Here is a 25,465-nt window from a genome sequence, read left to right on the forward strand (position 1 = left end):
CCTTCTTTGTTTTTTTTTTTTTTTTTTTTTTTTTTTTATTTTTTTTTTATTTTTTTTTTTTTGTAGAGACAGAGTCTCACTTTATGGCCCTCGGTAGAGTGCCGTGGCCTCACACAGCTCACAGCAACCTCCAACTCCTGGGCTTAAGCGATTCTCTTGCCTCAGCCTCCCAAGTAGCTGGGACTACAGGCGTGCACCACAACGCCCGGCTATTTTTTTGGTTGCAGTTTGGCCGGGGCCGGGTTTGAACCTGCCACCCTCGGTATATGGGGCCGGCACCCTACTGACTGAGCCACAGGCGCCGCCCTGTTTTTTTTTTTGTTTTTTTTTTTTTTTTTTTTAAGACAGAGCCTCAAGCTGCTGCCTTGGGTAGAGTGCTGTTACATCACAGCTCACAGCAACCTCCAACTCCTGGGCTCAAGCGATTCTCCTGCCTCTGCCTCCCAAGTAGCTGGGACTACAGGCGCCCGCATCAACGCCCAGCTATTTTTTGGTTGCAGCCGTCATTATTGTTTGGTGGGCCCCAAGCTGGATTCGAACCTGCCAGCTCAGGTGTATGTGGCTGGCGCCTTAGCCCTTGAGCCACAGGCACCGAGCTGCCTAAACCTTTCTTAACAATAATCACTAAAGAGGCTCAGTGCCTGTAGCTCAGTGGATAGAATGCCAGCCACATACACCAGAGCTGGTGAGTTCAAATCCAGCCCAGGGCCTGCCAAACAACAACTACAACCAAAAAATAGCTGGGCTTTGGGGCAGGCACCTGTAATCCCAGCTGCTTGGGAGGCTAAGGCAAGAAAATTGCTTAAGCCCAAGTTTGAGGTTGCTGTGAGCTGTGACGCCACAGCACTCTACCCAGGGCGACGGCCTGAGACTCTTCACTAAAGATTACTTCAGGGATCAGGCTGTGCCCCTTTTTAGTACATCTACTACGGGAAGAATATTAAGAAAATGTGAGGACATTTATAAACTCAGTATATTTCCCTCCAGTGTTAAACATCAACCAACATTCCAGGGTGGGTTAAGCAACACCCTCCCCCCAAGTTAAACACAGACCGCAACCTTTCAGGAGTGCTCTATTGTGGAAGACTGCATTTTGTTCTGCTAGGCTCATTTACAAGCATTGGTTCGTTACCAAGATGGGTTGGAGAGATTGTGTCAGCTGGGTTCATAGCAAACTACTACTTAAAATCTATGAGTTTTAACTGTGTACTGCAAAATATGGAATCAGAGGGCAGTAAAACTTAAATACCGTGCTACAAATACTTCAGCGTTTGAAGGACTCAAACCAGAATGGTGACAAATTAAAACAGCTCCTTGAGAGAGGAAAAATCAAGACCATACACATAGAAATAACATCCCCAAAGCAGCATTTATTTACCCATTGAATTCCAAAACATTTATTTTAGAAGTCTGGCATTTCATAATCACCCATCTTGATTGACATGGGCTGACACACATGGTGCTGTCAGATACACAAGGACAATAGCCAAAGAGTTACAAAAAATAAATCCATGATTCTTAAACAATCGCAACCAAAAAAAAAGTTACAAGTATCAAAACTTTAGATGCATTGCATTGAAAAGAAGGTCTGTGCACATCATAATTTAAAGAGGCAAAACAAGGCGCTACTGAAACCTCACGTTAACAGTTTATTATAAAGCTGATGGAAAGGAGCAAGTTGTCTCTCTGTATCAGCTTCCCTTAACAGTTTTCCATTAGCTGAAGAAAAGAGGTGGGAGGGGTGAATTCATTTTTGCATGCACAAGATGGACTGCTTAACAAAACACTATCAGGTTGTTTTAAATGATCTTTTAAATATCAACTGTAGCCTGTGTTGGCTAATTCTCCTTTCTAATCTCCCCCGTTACTTTCACCTGGATTTCCCTAATCAGCAGGCATAGTGAAATGCCTCATTCACTTCTCTGCACAATTCAAAAAGGGAGCTCCTGTGGGCTCAAAGCAACCATCAGTCCAGCAATGCCCATGAAGATTTATCTGAAACTGCTTTCCAAGGGACAGGAGAGCAGATCTGAGTAGCTGTGCTGCCAATACAGATAGGTTTAGCACTAGATATTTAGTGATTGTGGCAAGGAAGAATTGGTGATGATGGGGTGGTGGGTGAAGGAAGGGTGAGGGACCCGAAGGCTCTTCAGTTGCCTTCTCCTGCTTCTTCATCCTGCTGGTCGCTTGTCCAGAGGGTAAGGTTGTCTCGCAGCAATTGCATGATGAGTGTGGAGTCCTTATAGGAATCCTCGTTTAGAGTGTCCAGCTCAGCTATCGCATCATCGAAGGCTTGTTTGGCTAAGAGGCAGGCTTGCTCAGGTGCATTCTGGATCTCATAGTAGAACACAGAGAAGTTGAGGGCCAGGCCCAGCCGGATGGGATGTGTTGGCTGCATTTGCTCTTTGCTGATTTCAAAGGCTTCCTTGTAGGCAGCTTCAGAAGCTTCCACCACACTGTTTTTCTTCTCCCCAGAAGCTACCTCTGCCAAGTAGCGGTAGTAATCACCCTTCATTTTCAGGTAAAACACCTTGCTCTCGTACTGGAAATCATTGCAGTTCTTGATGAGGAACTTGTCGAGCAGAGCCAGGACATCATTGCAAACGGTCTCCAGCTCCTTCTCAATCTTCTCCCGGTAAGCTTTAACTTTCTCCAATTTCTTTTCATTTCCATCAGCCATGGTTTTCTGCTCAATGCTGCTAATGACCCTCCAGGAAGATCGCCTGGCACCAACCACATTCTTATAGGCCACAGAGAGGAGATTTCGATCTTCATTGGAGAGAGGTTCATTCAACTCTGTCACCTGCAAAACCCGAAAAGAAAAATATTGAGAGCAAAATCGAAAAATCTTGGAAAGAACATTTTCTTCCATATAATCAACAATCCTTCTCAAACACAGAATTAGGGGGGGCGGCTCCCTATACCAGAGGTGGCAGGTTCAAACCCAGTCCCAGCCAAAAAAAAACTGCAACAACGACAACTAAAAAACAAAATTGGGCGGTGCCTTGTGGCTCAGTGAGTAGGGCGCCGGCCCCATATGCCGAGGGTGGCGTGTTCAAACCCAGCCCCGGCCAAACTGCAACAACAACAACAAAAAAAATAGCCGGGTGTTGTGGCGGGCGCCTGTAGTCCCAGCTGCTCGGGAGGCTGAGGCAAGAGAATCGCATAAGCCCAAGAGTTAGAGGTTGCTGTGAGCCATGTAACACCATGGCACTCTACCGAGGGCAGTACAGTGAGACTCTGTCTCTACAAAATAAAAAAAATTATGAACAAGTTACTAGAGAATAACCACCACTCATGGACAAAACCAACACAGACAAGGATCCTATCAAAAGGAAGACACTAGTCTAGTAGAAGAGGTAAATACTTAGAACTCAAAACAGGAAGTGATAGGAGCTGGAGAAATTCATAATTCAAGTCTTAATGATGTTGCTTTCCTACCGGTAGAGGAATGCAGATGTCAAGAAAAGACTGGTAGTATGAGGTGGCTGTATGTCATGGTGGGGAAGGAAACCTTGAGGCTCAGCTATTCTGCAAAAAATACTCTGAACAAGACTGTGCAATCCCTTTGTCAAATAGTCAAAGACAAGAGACTGGAATACCGTTCCTGGATTCTACTTCCAGCTTTATACTCTTGAGAGAACCAATCACTCCTCAAATACATATTATGGACAGGAGCTTCAGATAATATCAAACATCACACAGATCTAATGGCCAGAGCCTTGTTCTGTGTGGTCACACATGGAATTCCACTGTTAGTCCCCCAAGCCAGAAGGAATAATGCATTAGTGGAAGGAAGCACAGCTACTCAGTATCAGATTTACTCTAATTATCTGACAGGAAACCCTGCCTGACCACCAAGGATGGAAGCATCGATCATCCCAGATCAAAGAGTTAAAATTTCATAAGCTCTAGATCAGTGGTTCTCAACCTTCCTAATGCCGTGACCCTTTAATACAGTTCTTCATGTTGTGGTGATCCCCAACCATATAATTATTTAGCAATGTGGGCAGCACCTGTGGCTCAGTGGGCAGGGTGCCGGCCCCATATACTGAGGGTGGTGGGTTCAAACCCAGCTTGGGCCAAACCGGGCCAAACTACAAAAAAAAAAAAAAAAAATAGCCGGGTGTTGTGATGGGCATCTAGTCACAGCTACTCAGGAAGCTGAGGCAAGAGAATTGCCTAAGCACAGGAGTTGGAGGTTGCTATGAGCTGTGATGCCACGGCACTCTACCGGGGTAGATAAAATAAGACTCGGTCTCTACAAAAAAATAAAAAGTTATTTAGCAACAAAAATAATTTTATGGTTGGGGGTCACCGCAACATGAGGAACTGTATTAAAGGATTGCGGCATTAGGAAGGTTGAGAACCACTGCTCTAGATTCTCCTAGTTCTCCATGCCAACTGCAAGTGCACTAGCTATGTAGTTAGTAGAAACAGCACTAGACTTTTTTTTTTTTGAGACAGCCTCAAGCTATCGCCCTGGGTAGTGTCCTGGCATTACAGCTCACAGCAACCTCCAACTCCCAGGCTTAAGCCATTCTTTTGTCTCAGGTTCCCAAGTAGCTGGGACTACAAGCACCCACCACAACGTCTGGCTATTTTTTGGTTCTAGTTGTCATTGTTGTTTGGCAGGCCCAGACTGGGTTCAAACCTGCCAGCTCCAGTGTATATGGCTGGCACCTTAGCCGCTGAGCTGAATGGTTGAAAGATCTGTGGTGTCCTAATCCCAGGTACCTGTGAATGTGACCTTATTTGGAAATAGGGTCTTTGCTTTATGTAATTAATTAAGATGCAATCATCCTGGGTGAGGGTGTGCCCTAAACCCAGTGGCTGGTACCCTTATAAGGAGATTTGGAGAATCACACACAGGGAGACACTATGCAACAATGGGGGCAGCCCAAGGAATACCAAAAGGTGCCAGAAGCCACTAGAAGCTAAGAGAGAGCCTCTGGAAGGAGAATGGCCCTGCCAACACCTCAATTTCCGACTTCCACCCTCCAGAACTATGAGAAAATACATTTCTGTGATTTTAAGTTACCTGGTTTGTGGTTACTGGTTCAGCATCCCTAGATGATATACAGAAGTACAATCAGAAAACCCTGGTCTGGGCACAAGCAAAGCCACTAATTTGCTAAGTTGACCTAGCACATTTCACAAGCCTTCAAAAGAGCCTGTATCTTCTTCCACAAAATAGAAGCATTCCTTAATATGACCTACTGGTGAACGCCTTTAATTGTAAAAAAGGAAACAAACTAAAGCACTTTAGGAAACCATAAAATACTAAACAGAAAAGGTTTTACTTAAACCAAACTATAAGGACAGAACCTCCACCAGTGAAGGGAAAAAGCCAAGGTCAACAGCGAAAGTTAACGACAGCATATTCAGACAAACTTAAAATGAACTGAGATGGCTGGGCTGTGCAGAAACAAATTTTATTTTACCTTTTTTTTTTTTGAGACTGAGTGTCAGTCAACCTGGGTAAAGTGCTGTGGCATCATAATAGCTCACAGCAACCTCAAACTCTTGGGATCAAGAGATCCTTTTGGTTCAGCCTCCCAAGTAGCTGGGACTATAGGCATCCTCCACAATACCCAGCTAATTTTTCTATTTTTAGTAGACATGGGGTCACACTTTGCTCAGGCTGGTCCCAAATTCCTAGGCTCAAGCAATCCACCCACCTCGGCCTCCCACAGTGCTAGGATTATAGGCCACTGCACCTGGCCTTATTTTATTTATTAAAAAAAAAAAAAACAAGGCAGCGCCTACGGCTCAAGGAGTAGGGTGCTGGCCCCATATACTGGGGGTGGCAGGTTTGAGCCTAGCCTTGGCCAAAACTGTAAAAAAAAAAAAATGATGGTTTATTGGGGGGAACTGGTGGTTTAAGAACATAAGCAATAAGTGTACTCATTATTATATATAAAAATCAGAGAACTTGTTTTGGGGTTTTTTTCCTCCAAGATAAGGGATCCAACAAGTTCTTAACAAAGTAAAACAAGCAATCTCTCAAACCCCAGACAAAATAGAAACACCAGTTGCCTCCCTTAATTTCCCCATTTCCTCCTGTTCCCAGGACCCATACTCTATTTCTGTAAATCCTTAACCCAGGGTTATGTCTCCCCTCCTCTGCCTACTCACATCAACCAAACCCCACTTCTTTTTTAGGTATGGTCCTTGACTAATTCCCCAGGAGGGCTGCCTCCACTCCAGTCAAGCCAAATTTCTCATTTTTTCCTCATACATAAAAATGAGTAGTCTCCGTCCTTCTCTCTGTGATCTGGCCGTCTACCACTAATCCAAAATCCATGCTCCCTTCAAATCCAGTTGAAGAACCTCTAACTCCACTGGTTTTTTTCTCCCAGTGACTTTAAACATTCACATTTTCTTACTGCAAATACAAAAAGACTTTGGAAATATTTAATAACTTAGTCTCTTAAGGAAGCAACCTTTCTAAGAAAGTTGACATGCTCTAATGAGAGAGAATGTCTTTTTTTTTTTTTTTTGTAGAGACAGAGTCTCACTTTATGGCCCTCGGTAGAGTGCCGTGGCCTCACACAGCTCACAGCAACCTCCAACTCCTGGGCTTAAGCAATTCTCTTGCCTCAGCCTCCCGAGTAGCTGGGACTACAGGCGGGAAGCAACCTTTCTTTTTGTGGTTTTTGGCCAGGGCTAAGTTTGAACCTGCCACCTCTGGCATATGGGACCAAGTTTGAACCTGCCACCTCTGGCATATGGGACAGGGGCCCTACTCCTTGAGCCACAGGCGCCGCCAAGGGAAGCAACCTTTCTAAATCAAAATTCCATCCCAAATACTCTGACAAAATTCAGAATGTGTGAATCCTCTAGAATAACTCACTTTTCTAGGGCAACATTCAATAAAACCATGAGGCAAACAACTGAATTTGGAGCACTCCTTGATTTTAGTAATTAAACCTGACTGCCGCCATCTGATATTAAATGCAAATGGTATCTAGGAGTCCCAGCATACTTCATCCTGGGAGCAACAAGCTGCTTTTGTAAGACTACTGCAAAGATACGCCAAGGTAACTTCCCAGGGTATGACATTAAAATTCAGTGTGTAGCTGAAATCCATTTAGTATCATACTGTGTGTACAAGAGGCAGTGTAATTTCTGAAACCTAAAACATCTGGAGTTTAGTCTGAGCTAGCTGTGTGACCTTAAACAAACACAACCTTTCTGGACATCAAAAGCAAAATAAGGAGGATGAGCCCAAATGATGGAAACCAGCATCGTATGATTCCATTTTTCCTGAGCACAAGTGAAAGGTGTGGTAAGGCACGAGGCTGAGGTTAACTCTAGTAACGTAAATGAAGTACCGGTGGGGTGTACCTCAGAGTTTCTAGAATTCATGGTAGCCTATCCTTTCTCCAACAGGAATAAACTGCCAAAAAAGGCTCTGGGCAATATTTAGTGACACCTTTATTAGAAAAATCATTTACTAGGAGTATTAGTATTTATTTATTTTTTTTTTCCAAATTTTTTTTTATTGAAAATGAAAGAACATTTAGAACAGTTGGGGTAGGAGAGATGTCAGGGATATTCTGACCTCTCTCATCAATTTTTCAGTTTCTTTTCTGCATTCTTCTTTATTTTGTACCATTTCTGATGCCTGGTTTTAACTAGTTGCAGCATGATTGAGAAGACTTAGGAAAAACAAAAACAGCATAAATACTATTGTGACTGGTGTTTTTAAAAATCACCAGGCAGTTTGAAATGAAATAATATGTCGTGTATAAGTCCCCCATGCAATTGAGTGTGTTTTGATTTACAGACCCATTCCAGCAGCACAGCAGGTTGAGGAGGTTAGAAGTCAAGGAAATTAAATGTTATTAGCATTCCACTGTTGTCAGGATGTACAAACTGAATATATGTCTTTTCAAATACACTTTGAAAAAATTTACACTTTCTGAGATTCTAGGCCCTGAGAATCACCCCAACAATCTGCATCTTGTTGTTTTCCTTTTTTCTTCTTTTCTCTTTGATCTTTTTATTTTTTTTTATTGTTAAATCATAGCTGTGTACATTTGTGCAATCAAGGGGTACAATGTGCTGGTTTCATATACAATCTGAAATATTCTCATCAAACTGTTCAACGTAGCCTTCATGGCATTTTCTTAGTTATAGTATGTAGACATTTGTATTCTGCCTTTAGTAAGTTTTGCCTGTACCCATTCTAAGATGCACCGTAGGTGTGGCCCCACCCATTACCCTCCCTCCACCCTGAGGGGGGGGAGTATTAGTATTTATGTAACAATCATCTGGTTGCCTGCCAGTCTGAATGAATCACTATCAACATCAGCTGAGGGTGACTAACATAACTAAGCAAGTAAATATTGTTCTTAGAACCCCAGCCAGAGCCTAACTAGGAAATAACTGGATACATTTAAATGTAGTTTTAAAACTCCTGGTACTCAGTTAACAAAAGAAACTTACAGAATGAACATAGCTTTATTATTTGATCAGATAACTAACAAAAATTTAATTTTCCCCAGACTGGAAAATTACAGACCCAAGTAAAATCAGATGACCCATTAAAACAAAAAACATTCAAGGCTCGGCACCCATAGCACAGTGGTTATGTGTGCCAGCCACATACACCGAGGGTGGCAGGTTCAAACCTGGCACAGGCCAGCTAAACAACGACAACTGCAACAAAAAATAGCCGGGCATTGTGGCGGACGCCTGTAGTCCTAGCTACTTGGGAGGCTGGGGCAAGAGAATCGTGTAAGCCCCTAAGTTTGAGGTTGCTATGAGCTATGATGCCATAGCACTCTACCAAGGGCAACACAGTGAGACTGTGTCTCAAAAAAAAAAAAAAAAATTTATGACCAGTCTTTTTTTTTTTTTTTTGAGACAGTCTCAAGCTGTCGCCCTGGGTAGAGTGCCGTGGCATCGCAGCTCATAGCAACCTCCAGCTCTTGGGCTTAAGCGATTCTCTTGCCTCAGTCTCCCAAGTAGCTGGGACTACAGGCGCCCACCACAACGCCCGTCTATTTTTTGGTTATAGTTGTCACTGTTGCTTTTTTGGCAGGCCCAGGCTGGATTTGAACCCTCCAGCTCTGGTGTATGTGGCAGGTGCCTTAGCCACTTGAGCTACAGGTGCCGAGTCATGACCAGTCTTAATTAGTGGTATTTATTAAGAATCTCAGGCAGGGCGGTGCCTGTGGCTCAAGGAGTCAGACGCTGGCCCCATATACCAGAGGTGGTGGGTTCAAACCCAGCCCCGGCCGAAAACTGAAAAATAAAGAAAGATAAAAATCCCTCCCACCTTTCTTTAAAAAAAAAAAATAAAGAATCTCAGGCAGTACCCATAGCTCAGTGGGTAGGGCACGGGCCACATATACCAAGGCTGGCAGGTTCAATCCCAGCCTGGACCAGCTGAAAAAAAAAAAAAAAGAAAAAAGAATCTCCATTAACGTTAGCAACCACTTCCAAGCACTTCAAATACCAAAACACAGGAGCCAGGAGAACTGATGAAAAGTACTAAGAGAGGGCGGTGCTTGAGGCTCAGTGAGTAGGGCACCGGCCCCATATGCCGAGGGTGGCGGGTTCAAACCCAGCCCCGGCCAAACTGCAACAAAAAAATAGCCGGGCGTTGTGGCGGGCGCCTGTAGTCCCAGCTGCTCGGGAGGCTGAGGCAAGAGAATCGCGTAAGCCCAAGAGTTAGAGGTTGCTGTGAGCCGTGTGATGCCACGGCACTCTACCCGAGGGCGGTACAGTGAGACTCCGTCTCTACAAAAAATAGCTGGGCATTGTAGCGGGCACCTGTAGTCCCAGAAACTCAGGAGGCTGAGGCAAGAGAATCGCCTAAGCCCAAGAGCTGGAGGTTGCTGTGACGCCATGGCACTCTACCGAGGGCATTAAAGTTAGACTCTGTCTCTAAAAAAAAAAGTACTAAGAAGGGTGGTGCCTGAGGCTCAGTGAGTAGGGCATCGGCCCCATATGCCGAGGGTGGCAGGTTCAAACGCAGCCCCGGCCAAACTGCAACAAAAAATAGCCGGGCGTTGTGGCGGGCGCCTGTAGTCCCAGCTGCTTGGGAGGCTGAGGCAAGAGAATCGCGTAAGCCCAAGAGTTAGAGGTTGCTGTGAGCCGTGTGATGTCATGGCACTCTACCTGAGGATGGTACAGTGAGACTCTGTCTCTACAAAAAAAAAAAAAAAGTACTAAGAGAAGCAGACACTGGGAGGCACACAGGACACACTATTAGTTCCAACAGCTTCACAGCAAATCAGTTGGATGATCATCATTTAGGGAGATGACATACATTTATTGCATCTCTACAATCATAGGTTTCCAAATAATTTTTCTTTTCTTTTAAGATGAGGTCTTGCTATATTTAGCCCAGGCTGGCCTGGAACTGGGACTAATACCACCACTAAACTTGGCTCCAAATAGTTTCTAATTAGGAACATGAAGCAAAGACAAAACATAAAATTTTAGAGATAGCCCTAGACAAGTTCTCAACCTTCTTTCCACTCTAGAGCCACAACACTCATTTCTCCACACAGCTGCCCTCAGAGTGCAGCTCTAGGCACTAAGTCTTCACATGGCTACAACCCACCTGAGGGACTTCACCACCTCTGCTCACAGCCTATGCCTTCCTGATCTCCTGCCCAGCTCCCCACCCTCATCTAATCCTACTTACACCCTTCCCGTGTATACTCCTTTCCACTTTTTTTTTTCTTTTTTTAGAAACAGAGTCTCACTTTGTAAGGTGCTGTGGCGTCACAGCTCACAGAAACCTCCAGCTCTTGGGCTTAGGCGATTCTCTTGCCTCAGTCTCCTGAGTAGCTGTCCTTTCCACTTCTTTTAAGGACTGGACTCCCTGCCAGCCATTTATGATGTCTCATTCCCAGTCTCGGGTCACTCCACAAATTTCCTTTGCTCTGGGACTACACAGCATTACTAAATGTCACAAATGACTTGTCCTGCTAATTCATTTATCTTCCTATGACACCATTTGCTTACTCAAAAATCCCTAAGGGCCTCCTTCTGCTACTCACAAGGCAATAAACTATGTGTTTGTGAGTAAAAATAGATCCACTGCCAAAAATAGCACAGGGACTACTTAGGAAAATTCAGAAGTCCTTAATCTGGGAAATAACCAGCACCAAAACTAATACTGGGCAAACACTACACACAAGCTACTGGCCCATCCTGTATAGTTATCCACACTTCAATGCTATCAACAGGCTTCCTTTTAAGAGTTCATAACAAAAGAAAACTATTCTCACAAACAATTAAGTAAACATAACCACATCATAAAATCTTTAAGCTTCTTTGGCAGAACCTGTGTTTTTTAAAAAAAAAAAAAATTGACCTAGAGAGATGAAAGAGCTTTTTGGCTCTTTCCCAAGTTAATGGCCTGACCCCAAGCTGGCAAAGCACCCAACATCAGACCACTCACTCCCTACAGGCCACGAAACATCCCAAACCAGAGCCCAGGCAAGCCCTCTACCCTCACCAGGAAAAGGCTGCAGTTCTATAAACCACACAAAATAGGCTGAACTTCAAGCTCAGAGCAGACAATTTTAGGTAATGTTCACTCTAAGCTAAATATTACTCAAATAGGGCAGTGCCTGTGGCTCAAAGGAGTAGGGCACTGGCCCCATATGCTGGAGGTGGCGGGTTCAAACCCAGCCCCAGCCAAAAACTGCAAAAAAAAAAAAAAAAATTACTCAAATAAAATATCTATTCTTGTATGATTAAGAGACTGCCTTTGCCTGGCTTTTGACATAATTGAACATTTTCATAGGGATTGGTAGGGATTAAATACAACTATCTGAATGGCATGACAGCATGCTACTGTACCTGGAAGGCACCAGGATGGAAGGCTTCAGAAGCCGTGCCAGGTTCAGATCATGAAGTGCCAACACCCACTGCTGCAGAAGGGAATGTCGCTGCAGCAGAGCAGAGTAGGAAAGAGCACCAAAATGCTGGGGCAGATGACAAGCTGACTCTGCTTGGACACTAGGAGGAATTTTACCAGCAACCCAAAGACAGAAATATGGGGGCCTATGAGCTTTAAAATTACAGGCAATATGGACAAATAATTGGTACCAAGGATATGAAACAATGTCTTAAAATACCCCCAAGTGAAATGTAATGCAGTCCTGTACTTAATTCACCGCAGGAAGTCAAATTCAACAACAACAACAAACCCTCTGGCCTTCACAGCTATCAAAATCCAAATCTGTGAGTTTCCCTCTTTTGCTTCTCTGCAGTAGCTAAAACCCATAAGCGGTAGATTGTTTTTACTCAAACTTGACAAAAAAGACTTGCATCCAAAAGATAAAATTTAGTAAGCCCACTTGTATAAAGTGCTTGGAATTTAGTCACCAATGTTAACAATGGTTAATATACCAAAATATACACAAGACATAATTATCCTTTACCCTCACAGGGCTATTATTATACAGTGTTTAGTTAAAGTGAGACCTCTAAATTCAAGAGTTCAACTCTTGGCTTCACAACTTACTAGCTGCTTGACCATGAGAAAAATAACCTCTTTTAAAAGTTTCATTTGTAAAATGGAGTTAATCCAGGTTGTCATAAAGAATAAATGAGTCCTGGAAAACATTTAGGAGTTTAAAGGGGAAAAAAATGTTTAATTAAAAAAAAAAAAGAAGATTACAAGGGCCGGGCACCGAGGCTCATGCCTATAATCCTAGTACTCTGGAAGGCTGAGGAGGGTGGATTGCCTGAGCTCTTGAGTGCAAGACCAGTCTGAGCAAGAGCAGACCCATCTCTAAAAAACAGCTGGGTGTTGTAGCGGGCGCCTGTAGTCCTGGCTACTAGGGAGGCTGAGGCAATGAATTGCCTCAGCCCAAGAATTTGAGGTTGCTGTGAGCTATGAAGCCACAGAACTCTACCCAGGGCACCAAAGTGAGACTCTCAAAAAAGAAAAAAAAAAAAAGATTACAATGAGAACATACACGTAGAATGACAGCTACATTTAATTAGTACCTAATAAGTAAAATAAAAACTTCATACTTGGGCGGTACCTGTGGCTCAGTGAGTAGGGTGCCAGCCCCATATACAGAGGGTGGCAGGTTCAAACCCAGCCCCAGCCAAACTGCAACAACAAAAAAAAAGTAGCCGGGCGTTGTGGTGGGCGCCTGTAGTCCCAGCTACTTGGGAGGCTGAGGTAAGAGAATCGCCTAAGCCTACCGAAGGTGATAAAGTGAGACTCTTATCTCTTAAAAAAAAAAAAAACTTCATACTTACTGAACTTAACAAGAACACATACGGCATCCCCACTTCCAAACCACATTTCTGGATATGTGTGACAATACAGTCCACCACTAATATAAAATCCGAGAAAAAGATGAAAACATACATTTTCGGTTTAAGGGAGCCAATCCTTAATTGTGGAAAAATCTCTTCAGGGGATAGTTCAGGAACCCAAACCCATATGAGGAGCCACAACTCCTACATCATTGCAACAAAGCTATGTGAGCTGTTTTGCCACCTGAAGTACCTTGTAACACACTGACTGCCACACTAGAAAAAAGTATTTTTCCTTGGGACCATGGTGTTTTATTAGATCAAGCACATTAACTGCTATCTGAGCTGTATTTAACTTATGCTAGTTTGGGGCCTGGTGCCTCATGAAGCATAGATAACTCGTCTCTTGACCTAATAAAACCCCATGACCCCAGGAAGAAAACTTTTTTCTAGTGTGGCAGTCAATGTGCAAGACCTCTGAGTTATATGTGTTTCCTGAGGCCCTGAGCTCAAAACTAGCATGAGTTAGGTGGCGCCTGTAGCTCAGTGGGTAGGGTGCCGGCCACATACACCCAGGCTGGTGGGTTCAAACCTGGCCAAGGCCAGCTAAACAGCAATGCCAAGGCAAGAGAATCGCTTAAGTCCAAGAGTTTGAGGTTGCTGTGAGCTGTGATGCCACAGCACTCTACCAAGGGCAACATAATGAGACTGTCTCAAAAAAAAAAAACAAAAAAAACTAGCATGAGTTAAATACAACTCATAAGGAGTTAATTTGTTAATCCAGACTATTACAATAATCTAGAAAGGCTTTCTTCCTACCTCATATAATAAATGACTGAGATAATTACATTTCAAGTGACCAGTCAGTGGGAAATAGGATTCCCTTATTTTTACATATTTCAAACTGTAGTATCAGCATGGTTCTAAAGATTTAATACTACCCACACTTGAATACACTGCAAAATCACCCATTACTATCTGAACTCAGAGCTTATCTCACCCTGGGCCATGTGGTCCTGCTCTCCTTTTACATAGCACCTGCTCATTTCCCCACTTCCCATAATCTCACAGCTGTCAGAAGAGACTTTTGCCTTTGGTGGGCCAAGGGCCTCTTCTTCCCTGACTCCTATTTCTTTCCTTAAACTGTAGTTTTGTTTCCTGCACTTAAGATTTCTATAGATATTCTTCAAAACCTTCAAATGTATTTTTCCCCATCTTGTCAACACTGCCATCGACTGGGCATCAGTGTTAAAACATCATGCCACCCCAGATAATTGTTATAACTTCATGATTACCACCTACATTTTTATATAAAATAGTTGACTTATGGCAGTTAAGAGATACGAATGAATTGTGTCTACTTATCAATATTCACTGGAAATCTGGTTATTTTCCCTTTGTCCATAAATCACTCAGTCTTATGCACTAATTCCATTTCATAAGTTTATGTCATAGTTCTCATAAAATAGTGTTCTACCCATCTCACAGAGGTTATGGATTGTAAAAGGACTTGAGTTCTAGAATCTTTCCCAATGTTTATTCCCACTATTACACTCTATGAAGCGACTAGGTATGAGATAAAGAAAGCCTGAAGATACTCCTTTACACTTCATTTCACAAAGACCTTTTGCCTCTTCAAATTATGGGGTGAGGCCAGGAATCACCGCTCTCAACTGATGAGGCAACACCATCGTTTCTAATATGTGAGTAGAATGAGGAACATCAATCATTACAGGTAGGCATTATTAGATGACCATTTAAATTATAAAGGAAACAGAGAAGTTAGAAGATCAAAGGTGAAAACTGACTCGTTAGTAACACCAACATTACTAGATTTATACTTCAGAGAACCTGAAGCCAATAGATAAGTTTCAAGGTCACAAGAGTGGTGGCATCAGAACATACCCTCAGTTCAGGTTCCCGGCTCCATCCTCCTTAAGAGTAGTCTACTTACCTGCCCTTTACGTTCCTGTAAACCCAGAGGGTTATTGAAGCTCATTAAGGCTTATGCTAATAAAATGGAAACTGAGTCATCCCAATAACATTAAGAATTTATCTATAAACATCAACTTAATAGATTAAAAAAATAAGGTGTTCTCCACTGACCCCTGCCAAGTCCCTTCCAACAATTCTATTTCATTTACATGACAAAAAAATTTTATCATAAAAAACAGACATACTTGTGTATTTTTTCTTTTTCTTTGTCTTAGGGGCTTTGATATTTTTGTATTTTTTTGATAGGAATTATCTTGGGGAAATGGTTTATCACAATTCTAAGATGACATAATTAAAGTCTGGATTGAATTTTCAATGCTGGAAGGCTTTTCCACTCATCAATCATTTCCCATAGACATATTATAGTCTCCCAGCATACTGAAAGCTCCATTAGTTTGCAAAACAATACCTTAATGCCTCAGACGATCTGTGGACACAAGAAGCTAGCTGCAGGAAAGCACTTTCAAGCCTGCTTATGAAGACCCAGCTTCTCGGCGCCAACCAAATTTCATTCTGGAAATCTCTCTCCATTATTTCCCATCTCAAGTTGCCTGAGGTTTCTGATAGTTTCAGGATGTAGCTTCTAGCCATTTTTCCTTAACCTCAATTCACCTTCAAACCCCATCCTTTCTTCTCATCATCTTTATTTCACAAAGGGCTCCTAACACCACAGCATTCAAGTCCCACCCATGGAGTTACCAAAGACCTTACCAAAATGTCCAGAGAAGCTTCAGCCTACATCATCCCAGTACCACTCAGTTACTAGGGAGAAGAGGCTCACTTAAGTGTGACCTGCTGTGAAGCAGCTTTATCTTAAAATTAAGCTTTAAGGACCCAAGGAAATGCACTCATTCAGCCAATCCCATTTCTATAAATTTGCAAAATTATATTTTAGACTAATTTTTTAGAAGAGGAACCCCACGATTACATAAATTTAGGCCCCAAACCTAGACCATTCCCTGGTTTGGATGAAAAACTTCTTTTTAACCACAGCACCATGCCAAAGTGTTCAAACCAGGATCACCAAGGAATCAAGAAATGAGCCTTGCTGTTGCTGGTTTCCAAATATACCTAGATAAATGTGTAACATGGACACCACAAGAAAGAAAACTCAAGTATCTTTCTTCCCTGAATAAGCTTAAATATTGGCCTCAACCACCCATTCATCTGATATTAGTAACAAAAGCCTTAAAATGACTTTTTCAAATGACTTAAAATTTTAGAAGATCTTTAAAAGTTTTTCTTTAAGAAATTCCTTCTAAAGGACATATTAGCTATATTCCAGGGTAGTAATTCTCAAACTTAAGCCAGCTAAAAATTGCCTGTGAGAGCTGGTTAAAATGCAGATTCCCGAGTCTCACCCCTCAAATTTCTGAATCTTTAGTTGGTCTAAGAGGGAATCGGAGGGGATCCTCCCTGGTTTCAGGAGGTTGTATGCTTGATGAACATAGCAGGTAGCTGGCCACAGTTGCATCCGTACCACTGTGTGACCTTGACGCAAAGAGAATGTTCATATAAAAAAAAATGTAAAATAACGTAGAGAAAGAAAGAGGGACAGTGACATGGTGACCAGAACTCAAAGTCTCAGAAATGCAGGTGGTGTCAAATTCACCGTATTTGCTAGGGTGTGGCTGGGCACCACTCTACCGGAAATCAAGTTACAGAACCGATTTGGGAGGGTCTCAGGAATGCAAAGGCGCACAGGTTCGTCTGACCGAGAAGTCACGTCTCGTTTTATCCTGGCAGACGGTGCAGCATCAAACCTGGGGCCCACACCCTCCGCGCCCCGGTCCCCCCGGACGTCGACATTCCTCCCACTAAAGAAGGAGGGGGAGGTGTCTTGGCACACAAAGCCAGACCCCAGGCGTGCTAAGGTGGAACCTGAATGATTAGGGCGAGCAGAGCAAAACGGAAGGGCATTAGAGACGTCAGGTCGTGACAGAGAAAACCAGGAGAGACAGGGCGCCACGCACTAGGTGATTCTTTATTACAAGTTGGGGAGTGGAGAAAGGAGAGTAAGGGATGAGCCCCCAGGTCCGGCAGAACGGTCTAGAAGGAAGAACGTGGCTCCCTCACTTCTCCTTGGGCACCTCCTCCCCGCACCCAGGGCTAGGAGCTAGGACGCGGCGACCCCCGCCCGCCCGCCCGGCTGCATTCGCCACCCGGAGCGCTCCCTCCCCGGGACCCCACTCCCGAGCCCAGCCTCAGGAAATGGCGGGGCGCCTGGCGGACGCGGGAAGCGCGGGCTGCTGGGGGGGCGGCCGCGCCCAGCCAGGTTGTGGGGTCGCCCCGGGACAAGAGGGAAACGCCACCCGGACGCCCCGTCCCTCCCCAACGCCGGGCGACCCGGCCGGCCTCCCGGGCTCCAGGCGCGCTCACCGCCTTCATGGCGGAGGCCATGTCGTCGTAGCGCTCCGCCTGCTCGGCCAGCCGCGCCCGCTGCAGCAGCTGCTCCCGGTCCCCCATGTCACTGGCGGCTCAGCCTCGCCTCGCGCCGGGCACCGCTCGCTCGCTCGCCCGCGGGTCTGCTCCGGGATCGCCGCCGAGGCCGCCGCCGCGCACGCGCACTGGCTCGTCGGCCGGCCGGAGGCTGCAAGCTGCAGGTAACGCCGCCGCTCACGCCCTCTCGCTGGCTCGCCGCGCGCGCTGTGGCTCGCGCCGCTGAAGCCGCCAAGGGAGGAGAGGCGGTCGCCTGCAGGGGGGATGGGAAGGCAGGACGACGCCTGCGCAGTGGCAGCGGCCGGTCGGGGCGGCGGGGAGCGGCGGGAGTGGGAGGGGGGAAGGGCGGGCCAGCCCTAACGGTCTATTTCAAGGTGACGTCACCTACTATAAATAACTGCTGCCACCGCCCAGCCCCGAAAGCCGCGCAGGCGCGGTGCGAGTGCTGCATTTTACAGCCGCAGAGGTGGAGGTGGGAGAAGGGAGAGCCGGGCTGAGGACTGCGGAGCCCGAGGAGAGGGCGCGGTGATGGCGGCTGCACAAGCAGCGCATTGTCACTGCCCCACCCTGAAAAGCGCCACTGAATCCACGTTAGAGATGTGGCTTGGAGAAGGGCCCCCAAAGCATATAAACCTTCCGGGTGGAGAAACCGGGAGGCCGCGAGCCCGGCGGGGTGGGTCAGGCTCGCTCCCGCGGTCTCTCTAATGGGCTCTGCGGAGCCACACCCTGCGCCGCGGTCTGCACTGCCCGGGCCAGAATCCTTGGTGACAGCCCTGACACACACACTCACACACCCACCGGGCTGCAGAATTGCGCCCCCACCCTGAGACGTGGCCTTGAGCCCACTGTACCTTCCATTAGGGGAGAGTCTGGGTGGCCTGGCTAGGATGAATAACATTGAGGACACACGTAGGAGCCGGGCCAGTGCAAGACCTGTACAGGCATTAACCCTATTTAATCCTCAACCCACCCCACGGATGGGCACAGCATTTAGTGACTTGCTCAAGGTCACACAGCCTGTAGGTGGTGGGGCCAGAGTCTGAGTCCACCGGAAAGCCGGGCTTCCTCCTATGGCAAACAGGGGACTGGATCTACAGGCAAGTCCTGTCACTGGAGGCTGAGGGTCCCTCAGGCCAGGCCCTGGGCTGAGCAGCCCCTAGGAAAATCCCAATGACTAAAATGGCCCGGTCTGAAGTCCAACATGCCAAGGGCAGTAGAGGAGAAGGAGTCTTAGGCCCACTGCCAATTTTATTGAGCCCACTGTATGCATGGGGGTAAGCGGTGGGAAGAAAGGGGGAGATAAGACACAGTCCCAGGCTCTGAGGTAAGGTCTAAATATAAAAGAGCCGGTGAGGCCCACAAAAGAGATGTGAGTTAGGAAACGGTAATAGGGCACGGAGTGCAGCCTTGGGTAAAGGCCTGGTGGTGAGGAGAGGGAGGTGGTGAGAGTGGCCTGCCAGTCAGAAATGAGGTCGGGTAAAACAAGTTCTGGAATATCTTAACTGCCAGGTTGAAGACTTGAGGCTGTATCCTTGGGCAATTGGGAACCACTAGAGGTGGTGGAAGCCATGAAGGCCAGGACTTTTGTTCCTGAAAATAAAATACTTTACACTGGAGAAGGGAGGGACTGGGGGCTGGGCCTTTTCCAGGCAGACCTGTTTTGCTATCTGAGAACTTGGACTTAAAGAATTATTTCAAGTCTGGGCACGGTGGCTCACACCTGTAATCCTGGCATTCTGGGAGACTGAGGCGGGAGGATGGCTTGAGGTTAGGAGTTCAAGACCCGCCAGAGCAAGAGCGAGACCCTGCCTCTAGTAAAAGTAGAAAAATTAGTCACAACCTCCCATTTGATCCGGCAATCCTATTACTGGACTCTACCCAGAAGGAAAACAATCCTTTTATCATAAGGACACTTGTACTAGACTGTTTATTGCAGCTCAATTTACAATCGCCAAAATGTGGAAACAGCCTAAATGCCCACCAACCCAGGAATGGATTTTTTTTTTTTTTTTTAATTTGGCCGGGGCTGGGTTTGAACCCGCCACCTCCGGCATATGGGACCGGCGCCCTACCCGCTGAGCCACAGGCACTGCCCAACCCAGGAATGGATTAACAAGCTGTGGTATATGTACACCATGGAATACTATTCAGCCATTAAAAAAAATGGAGACTTTACATCCTTTGTATTAACCTGGATGGAAGTGGAAGACATTATTCTTAGTAAAGCATCACAAGAATGGAGAAGCATGAATCCTATGTACTCAATTTTGATATGAGGACAATTAATGACAATTAAGGTTATGGGGGGGGAAGCAGAAAGAGGGACGGAGGGAGGGGGGTGGGGCCTTAGTGTGTGTCACACTTAATGGGGGCAAGACATGATTGCAAGAGGGACTTTACCCAACAATTGCAATCAGTGTAACTGGCTTATTGTACCCTCAATGAATCCCCAACAATAAAAAAAATAAAAATAAAAAATAAATGGAGACTTTACATCCTTCGTATTAACCCGGATGGAAGTGGAAGACATTATTCTTAGTAAAGCATCACAAGAATGGAGAAGCATGAATCCTATGTACTCAACTTTTTTTTTTTTTTTTTTTGTAGAGACAAAGTCTCACTTTACTGCCCTCAGTAGAGTGCCATGGCGTCACACAGCTCACAGCAACCTCCAGCTCTTGGGCTTATGTGATTCTCTTGCCTCAGCCTCCCGAGTAGCTGGGACTACAGGCGCCGGCCACAACACCCGGCTATTTTTTTGTTGCAGTTTGGCTGGGGCTGGGTTTGAACCCTCCACCCTCGGCATATGGGGCCGGCGCCCTTCTCACTGAGCCACAGGTGCTGCCCCTATGTACTCAATTTTGATATGAGGACAATTAATGACAATTAAGGTTATGGGGGGTGGAAGGAAAAGCAGAGAGAGGGAAGGAGGGAGGGGGGAGGGGCCTTGGTGAGTGCCACACCTTCTGGGGGCAAGACATGATTGCAAGAGGGACTTTACCTAACAAATGCAATCAGTGCAACCTGGCTTATTGTACCCTCAATGAATCTACAACAATAAAAAAAAGGGCGGCGCCTGTGGCTCAGTGAGTAGGGTGCCGGCCCCATATGCCGAGGGTGGTGGGTTCAAACCCTAGCCCTGGCCAAACTGCAACAGAAAACTAGCCGGGTGTTGTGGCGGGCACCTGTAGTCCCAGCTGCTCGGGAGGCTGAGGCAAGAGAATCGCGTAAGCCCAGGAGCTGGAGGTTGCTGTGAGCCATGTCACGCCACGGCACTCTACCCGAGGGCGGTACCGTGAGACTCTGTCTCTACAAAAAAAAAAAAGAAAAATTAGTCAGGCATGGTGGTGGGCACCTGTAGCCCCTGCTACTTGGAAGGCTGAGGAGGAAGATTGCTTGAGCTCAGGAATTTGTGGCTGCAGTGAGCTATGATGATGCCACTGCATTCTAGCCTCAGTGACAGCGTGAGACTCTGTGTCAGAAATAAATAATTAAAATGTTTCAAAATAGGGCAGCACCTGTGGCTCAGTGAGCAGGGCGCCGGCCCCATATACAGAGGGTGGTGGGTTCAAACCCAGCCCTGGCCAAACTGCAACAAGAAATACCCAGGCGTTGTGGCAGGTGCCCATAGTCCCAGCTACTTGGGAGACTGAGGCAAGAGAATCATCTAAGCCCAGAAGTTGGAGGTTGCTGTGAGCTGTGACACCACAGCACTCTACCAAGGGTGACAAAGTGAGACTCTGTCTCAAAAAAAAATAAGTTTCAAAATAATTATTTGAAGGCCTATAGAATAGAAATCTACATCCTGAAATGTCAGAGCAGACAGGACTGTTAGAGTCACCACTGTCCAATCCCTCTCCTGCATAAGGAGAAACAGGTCAGAGGAGAAGGTGGGGCTGGCCCCAGTTTGTGCAGTGAGTGAGCAGAGCTAGGGTCTCCACCACGTCTCCTGCTTCTCAGGCCTTCTGCTTCCTGCTGGGATGCCAAAATGACCACAGTTCAGTGCCCACGAAACAGGATTTGAGTGTGGGCCCGGGAGGAGGCCCCACTGTCTTAGGCTTTGCCACGCTTTGAGAGTCACCTTTGCTGATGGAATCCAGGTTAACAAACCAGGGTGATCTTCCCCCTAGTGAATGTCTTCTTTAAAAAGCACGTGCATGCTGGTTAGTAATTAATCACCCAACCACCCTCCATGAGAATGGGGTTCCCGTGAGAGGAGGGAGGAGGGCCAGCGCCGGATGGGGACACCGCCTTGGCTCCTTCCAGCTCTTTGAGGGCTGAGAACCCTTCCAGCTTTTCTGATCATGTGGACTGAGACTGATTTCAAAATTGAAAATTAAGCAGAGCTGAAGCATTCTGAATAATCAATTTAGACATGCATAAATGATCATCCTCTCAGGAAGCTTTTCTTTGCTACTCACCAAAATTCCCCATCTCTACTTCCTTACCTTCTCCCCACCCAGTGTGCTCTGGCTATGCTCCCACTCCTCTGCCATGGCACCAGAACCCTCCTTTCTGTCATAGTCCTCACCTCTCAGGCCTGCGTGGCTAGACTGGGCACCACTGCTCACCCCTCTCATGCCCCTGCACTCTCCTGGCTTCTCTGCTGCTCCACCTGCTCCTCTCTGTCTCCCGTGTGGCTTGTCTTCTACCCTACCCTGAAGTGCTGGAGTTCCTCAGGGCTCTGTCCCAGGCCCTCTTCTCACTGCCCTGTACTAAGCAACCTCATCCACCCCAACTCTTGAGGAACCATCTACCGTGTTCCCAGCACCAGGCAAGGAACTTACAGAGATGGGCACATATTTTTTTGCCTCAAGGTGCCCCTGTGAGGTAGGTATGATTCCCATTCTTGTTTTATAGATGAAGGAGCTGGCTAAGAGATGTCCCATGGCTTGAACAAAGTCACACAGCTGGTAAGGTGCAGTGCTGGGATTCATACTCAAGTCTGGCACAATCCCAAACCTGACAGCCTCACACTGCCCCAGGGACTCCCTGCCTATGTTCACCCGCACTCATCTTCCTTGCACTGTGGGGAGACAGCTGCAAACTCCGCAGAGCCTGCTCCCAGGGCTCATAAGTCTCATCAATAAACATAGCCATTGAACGACTCCAGAGAGAACCCCTGAGCTAGGTGAAGGGGGCCAGTGTTTAATGGCAGCGCCCCAATCTGTGTGTTCATCTGGTTCAAGGCTTCTCACTCAGTGAACCCAGCAGAAGCCCCTTAGCTTCCTAAGAATGTGTGTGGTGTGATGGGAGAAAGAACATCGTTGTGGACCTGGGTTCAAATCCTGTCCTGCCAGTGTGCCAGCTGAGTACACTTGAGCAAGGTACTTGCAAGCAGGGGCTAACCAGGGCTGACACGGTGGCTCAGCTGTAGTCCTAAGTACTCAGGAGGCTGAGGTGGGAAGATCCCTTCAGCCCAAGGTTCAAGGCTGCGGTGAGCTGTGAGTCCTGCCACTGCACTTCAGCCTGCACTTCATCCTGTGTCAAAAAGAAAGAAGGGGCGGTGCCTGTGGCTCAAGGAGTAGGGCGCTGGTCCCATATGCTGGAGGTGGCGGGTTCAAACCCAGCCCCGGCCAAAAAAAAAAAAAAATCACAAAAAGAAAGAAGGAAATACAGAATGTCGAGTCTCACCCTGGACCCTACTAAATCAGAATCTTCATTTTTTTTTTTTTTTTTTGTGGTTTTTGGCCAGGGCTGGGTTTGAACCCACCACCTCCGGCATATGGGACCGGCGCCCTACTCCTTGAGCCACAGGCGCCGCCCAGAATCTTCATTTTTTTTGAAAAAAGGGATTCACCATGTCTCAGGGTTCTCGTGGGGGTCAGCCAGCATGTGTGCTATGCCTGCTTGGTGCTGGCACGTGGACGGCACCAGCCGTCACAGGTATATAATAATTCTTCCCTGCATCCCACCCTGAGCTAGTAGTCACGACTGCACCTCACGCGGGGCTGGATTTCCAAAGCATTGACAGAATCCTCCATCGGAGCCCAGTGAATAAGTGACCCAGAAAAGGCACGTCCTGCTTTTTGGTTTTTTTTTTTTTCCCTGGGATACTCTGGGACACTCTGAGCTGCCTGAGAAGTCTGGACACGAAGGGACATATTACAAAGAATACCCAGTATTGTTCTAGAAAGATGGTGTTCATGCTGTTGGCATGGTTACCATGTTGCTCTGGAGGGGCTACCAGCCCACAAATTCGTATCACCCAGATACAAATTTAATTTTTTTTGTCCCCAATGCACGCTGCCTACTGCCAAGGTGACCTTCCTGATCCTCAGCCAATGACAATAAACAACACCAACAATAGCATTAAGAGCAGCTCTTGTTTATTAATCACTCTCTGCCTGGCTTGCCAGTAAACAATTTACCAGCATATATTAGCTCATCAAATCCTCACTTGAAGCAAGGTGTGGTGACACATGCCTGTGATCCCAGCTACCCAGGAGGCTGAGGCAGAAGGATCCCTTGAGTCCAGCAGTTCAAGACCAACCTGGGCAATGTAGCAAGACTCCATCTCAAAAAAATCCTCATTTCGAAGAAGGTTGTTATCCCCATTATTTGTACAGAGTGTCCAGGAAGTTCGTGTGCAATTTACAGCCAAGCGCGGTGGTGCACACCTGTGATTCCAGCACTCTGGGAGGCCAAGGGGGGTGGATTGGCTAAGCTCAGGAGTTCAAGACCAGCCTGAGCAAAAGTGAGATCCTGCCACTAAAAAAAAAAAAAAAAATAGCCGGGCATTGTAGTGGACGCCTGTAGTGCCAGCTACCAGGGAGGCTGAGACAAGAGGAGCACTTGAGCCCAAGAGTTTGAGGTTGCTGTGAGCTACGATGCCACCCTATCAAGGGCGACTGAGTGAGACTCTGTATCCAAAAATTAATTAATTAATTAAATAGTGTGCAATTTAAAACTGAACATGAACTTTATGGACGCCCTGTATATTCACAGTCATCCAAAGACTTCCCCGCTCACACCCTTTTTCTGTCATTTGACCCCAGTGTTCTATTGCTGATACCAAATCCCATCCAGTGTCTAAGATCTGCCTGAGCACACAGATTTCAGGTTCATCCAGAGCCTTCGTCACTCTTTCAAAGCCTGTCTTGGAAGCAGACCGGCACCGGAGGCAGCTTTTGGCATTAAGAAGCGCGAAAATGTCCTAGTATGGCAATCTGCAAGCTGGTTCCACAAGGAACTCAGAGCCCCACTTATAGCACCTGCCCCACCTTGAGGTTGTTCAGAGGAGTTCAGCTCAGGGGGAGAAGGCAAAGCAGTCCCCTGTAGGATTGTAGTAAAATGAGGGTGAAAGAGGTTTTTGCTTTTAGTTCTGCAGATGATCTAGGAGCTGTGTCTGAGAATTTTCTAAATCCTTTGGCTTGAACCATCTGGATAGTTGCTGCAAGCTTCTGCATGGCACCCGCTAAGTGAGCCCAGGTGGAAGGGGCTGTTGTGCTCCAAGAAAGCTGGAGAATGCTGTTACTTCGCCTCTGAGCCTTGCATTTCTTACCTGTGAAATGAGAGATTGCACTGTGGATGGCAAAGTCTCCCCCCCCACCTCTGAAAGTCTAGGGCAGGCGTCCTCAAACTGCGGCCCGCGGGCCACATGAAGCGGTGTGAATTGTATTTGTTCCCATTTTGTTTTTTACTTCAAAATAAGATATGTGCAGTGTGCATAGGAATTTGTTCATAGTTGTTTTTTTTTAAAGCTATAGTCCGGCCCTCCAACCGTCTGAGGGACAGTGAATTGGCCCCCTGTTTAGAAAGTTTGAGGACGCCTGGTCTAGGG

General features: G+C 46.3%; 1 protein-coding gene across 1 annotated transcript; it reads right to left on the reverse strand.

The window, feature by feature from the left end:
• Positions 1 to 1,350: 1,350 nt before the first annotated feature.
• Positions 1,351 to 17,956, reverse strand: YWHAH (tyrosine 3-monooxygenase/tryptophan 5-monooxygenase activation protein eta). Its single transcript, XM_053587764.1, has 2 exons — positions 17,623 to 17,956; positions 1,351 to 2,803 (listed from the first exon to the last, which is right to left on the reverse strand). Exons 1-2 carry the CDS (start codon positions 17,707 to 17,709, stop codon positions 2,150 to 2,152), a joined length of 741 nt encoding a protein of 246 aa, XP_053443739.1. The 5' UTR covers positions 17,710 to 17,956; the 3' UTR covers positions 1,351 to 2,149.
• Between the last annotated feature and the right edge of the window lie 7,509 nt (positions 17,957 to 25,465).

This window comes from Nycticebus coucang, chromosome 4, assembly GCF_027406575.1.
Source record: "Nycticebus coucang isolate mNycCou1 chromosome 4, mNycCou1.pri, whole genome shotgun sequence".
Classification (NCBI taxonomy): Eukaryota; Metazoa; Chordata; class Mammalia; order Primates; family Lorisidae; genus Nycticebus; species Nycticebus coucang.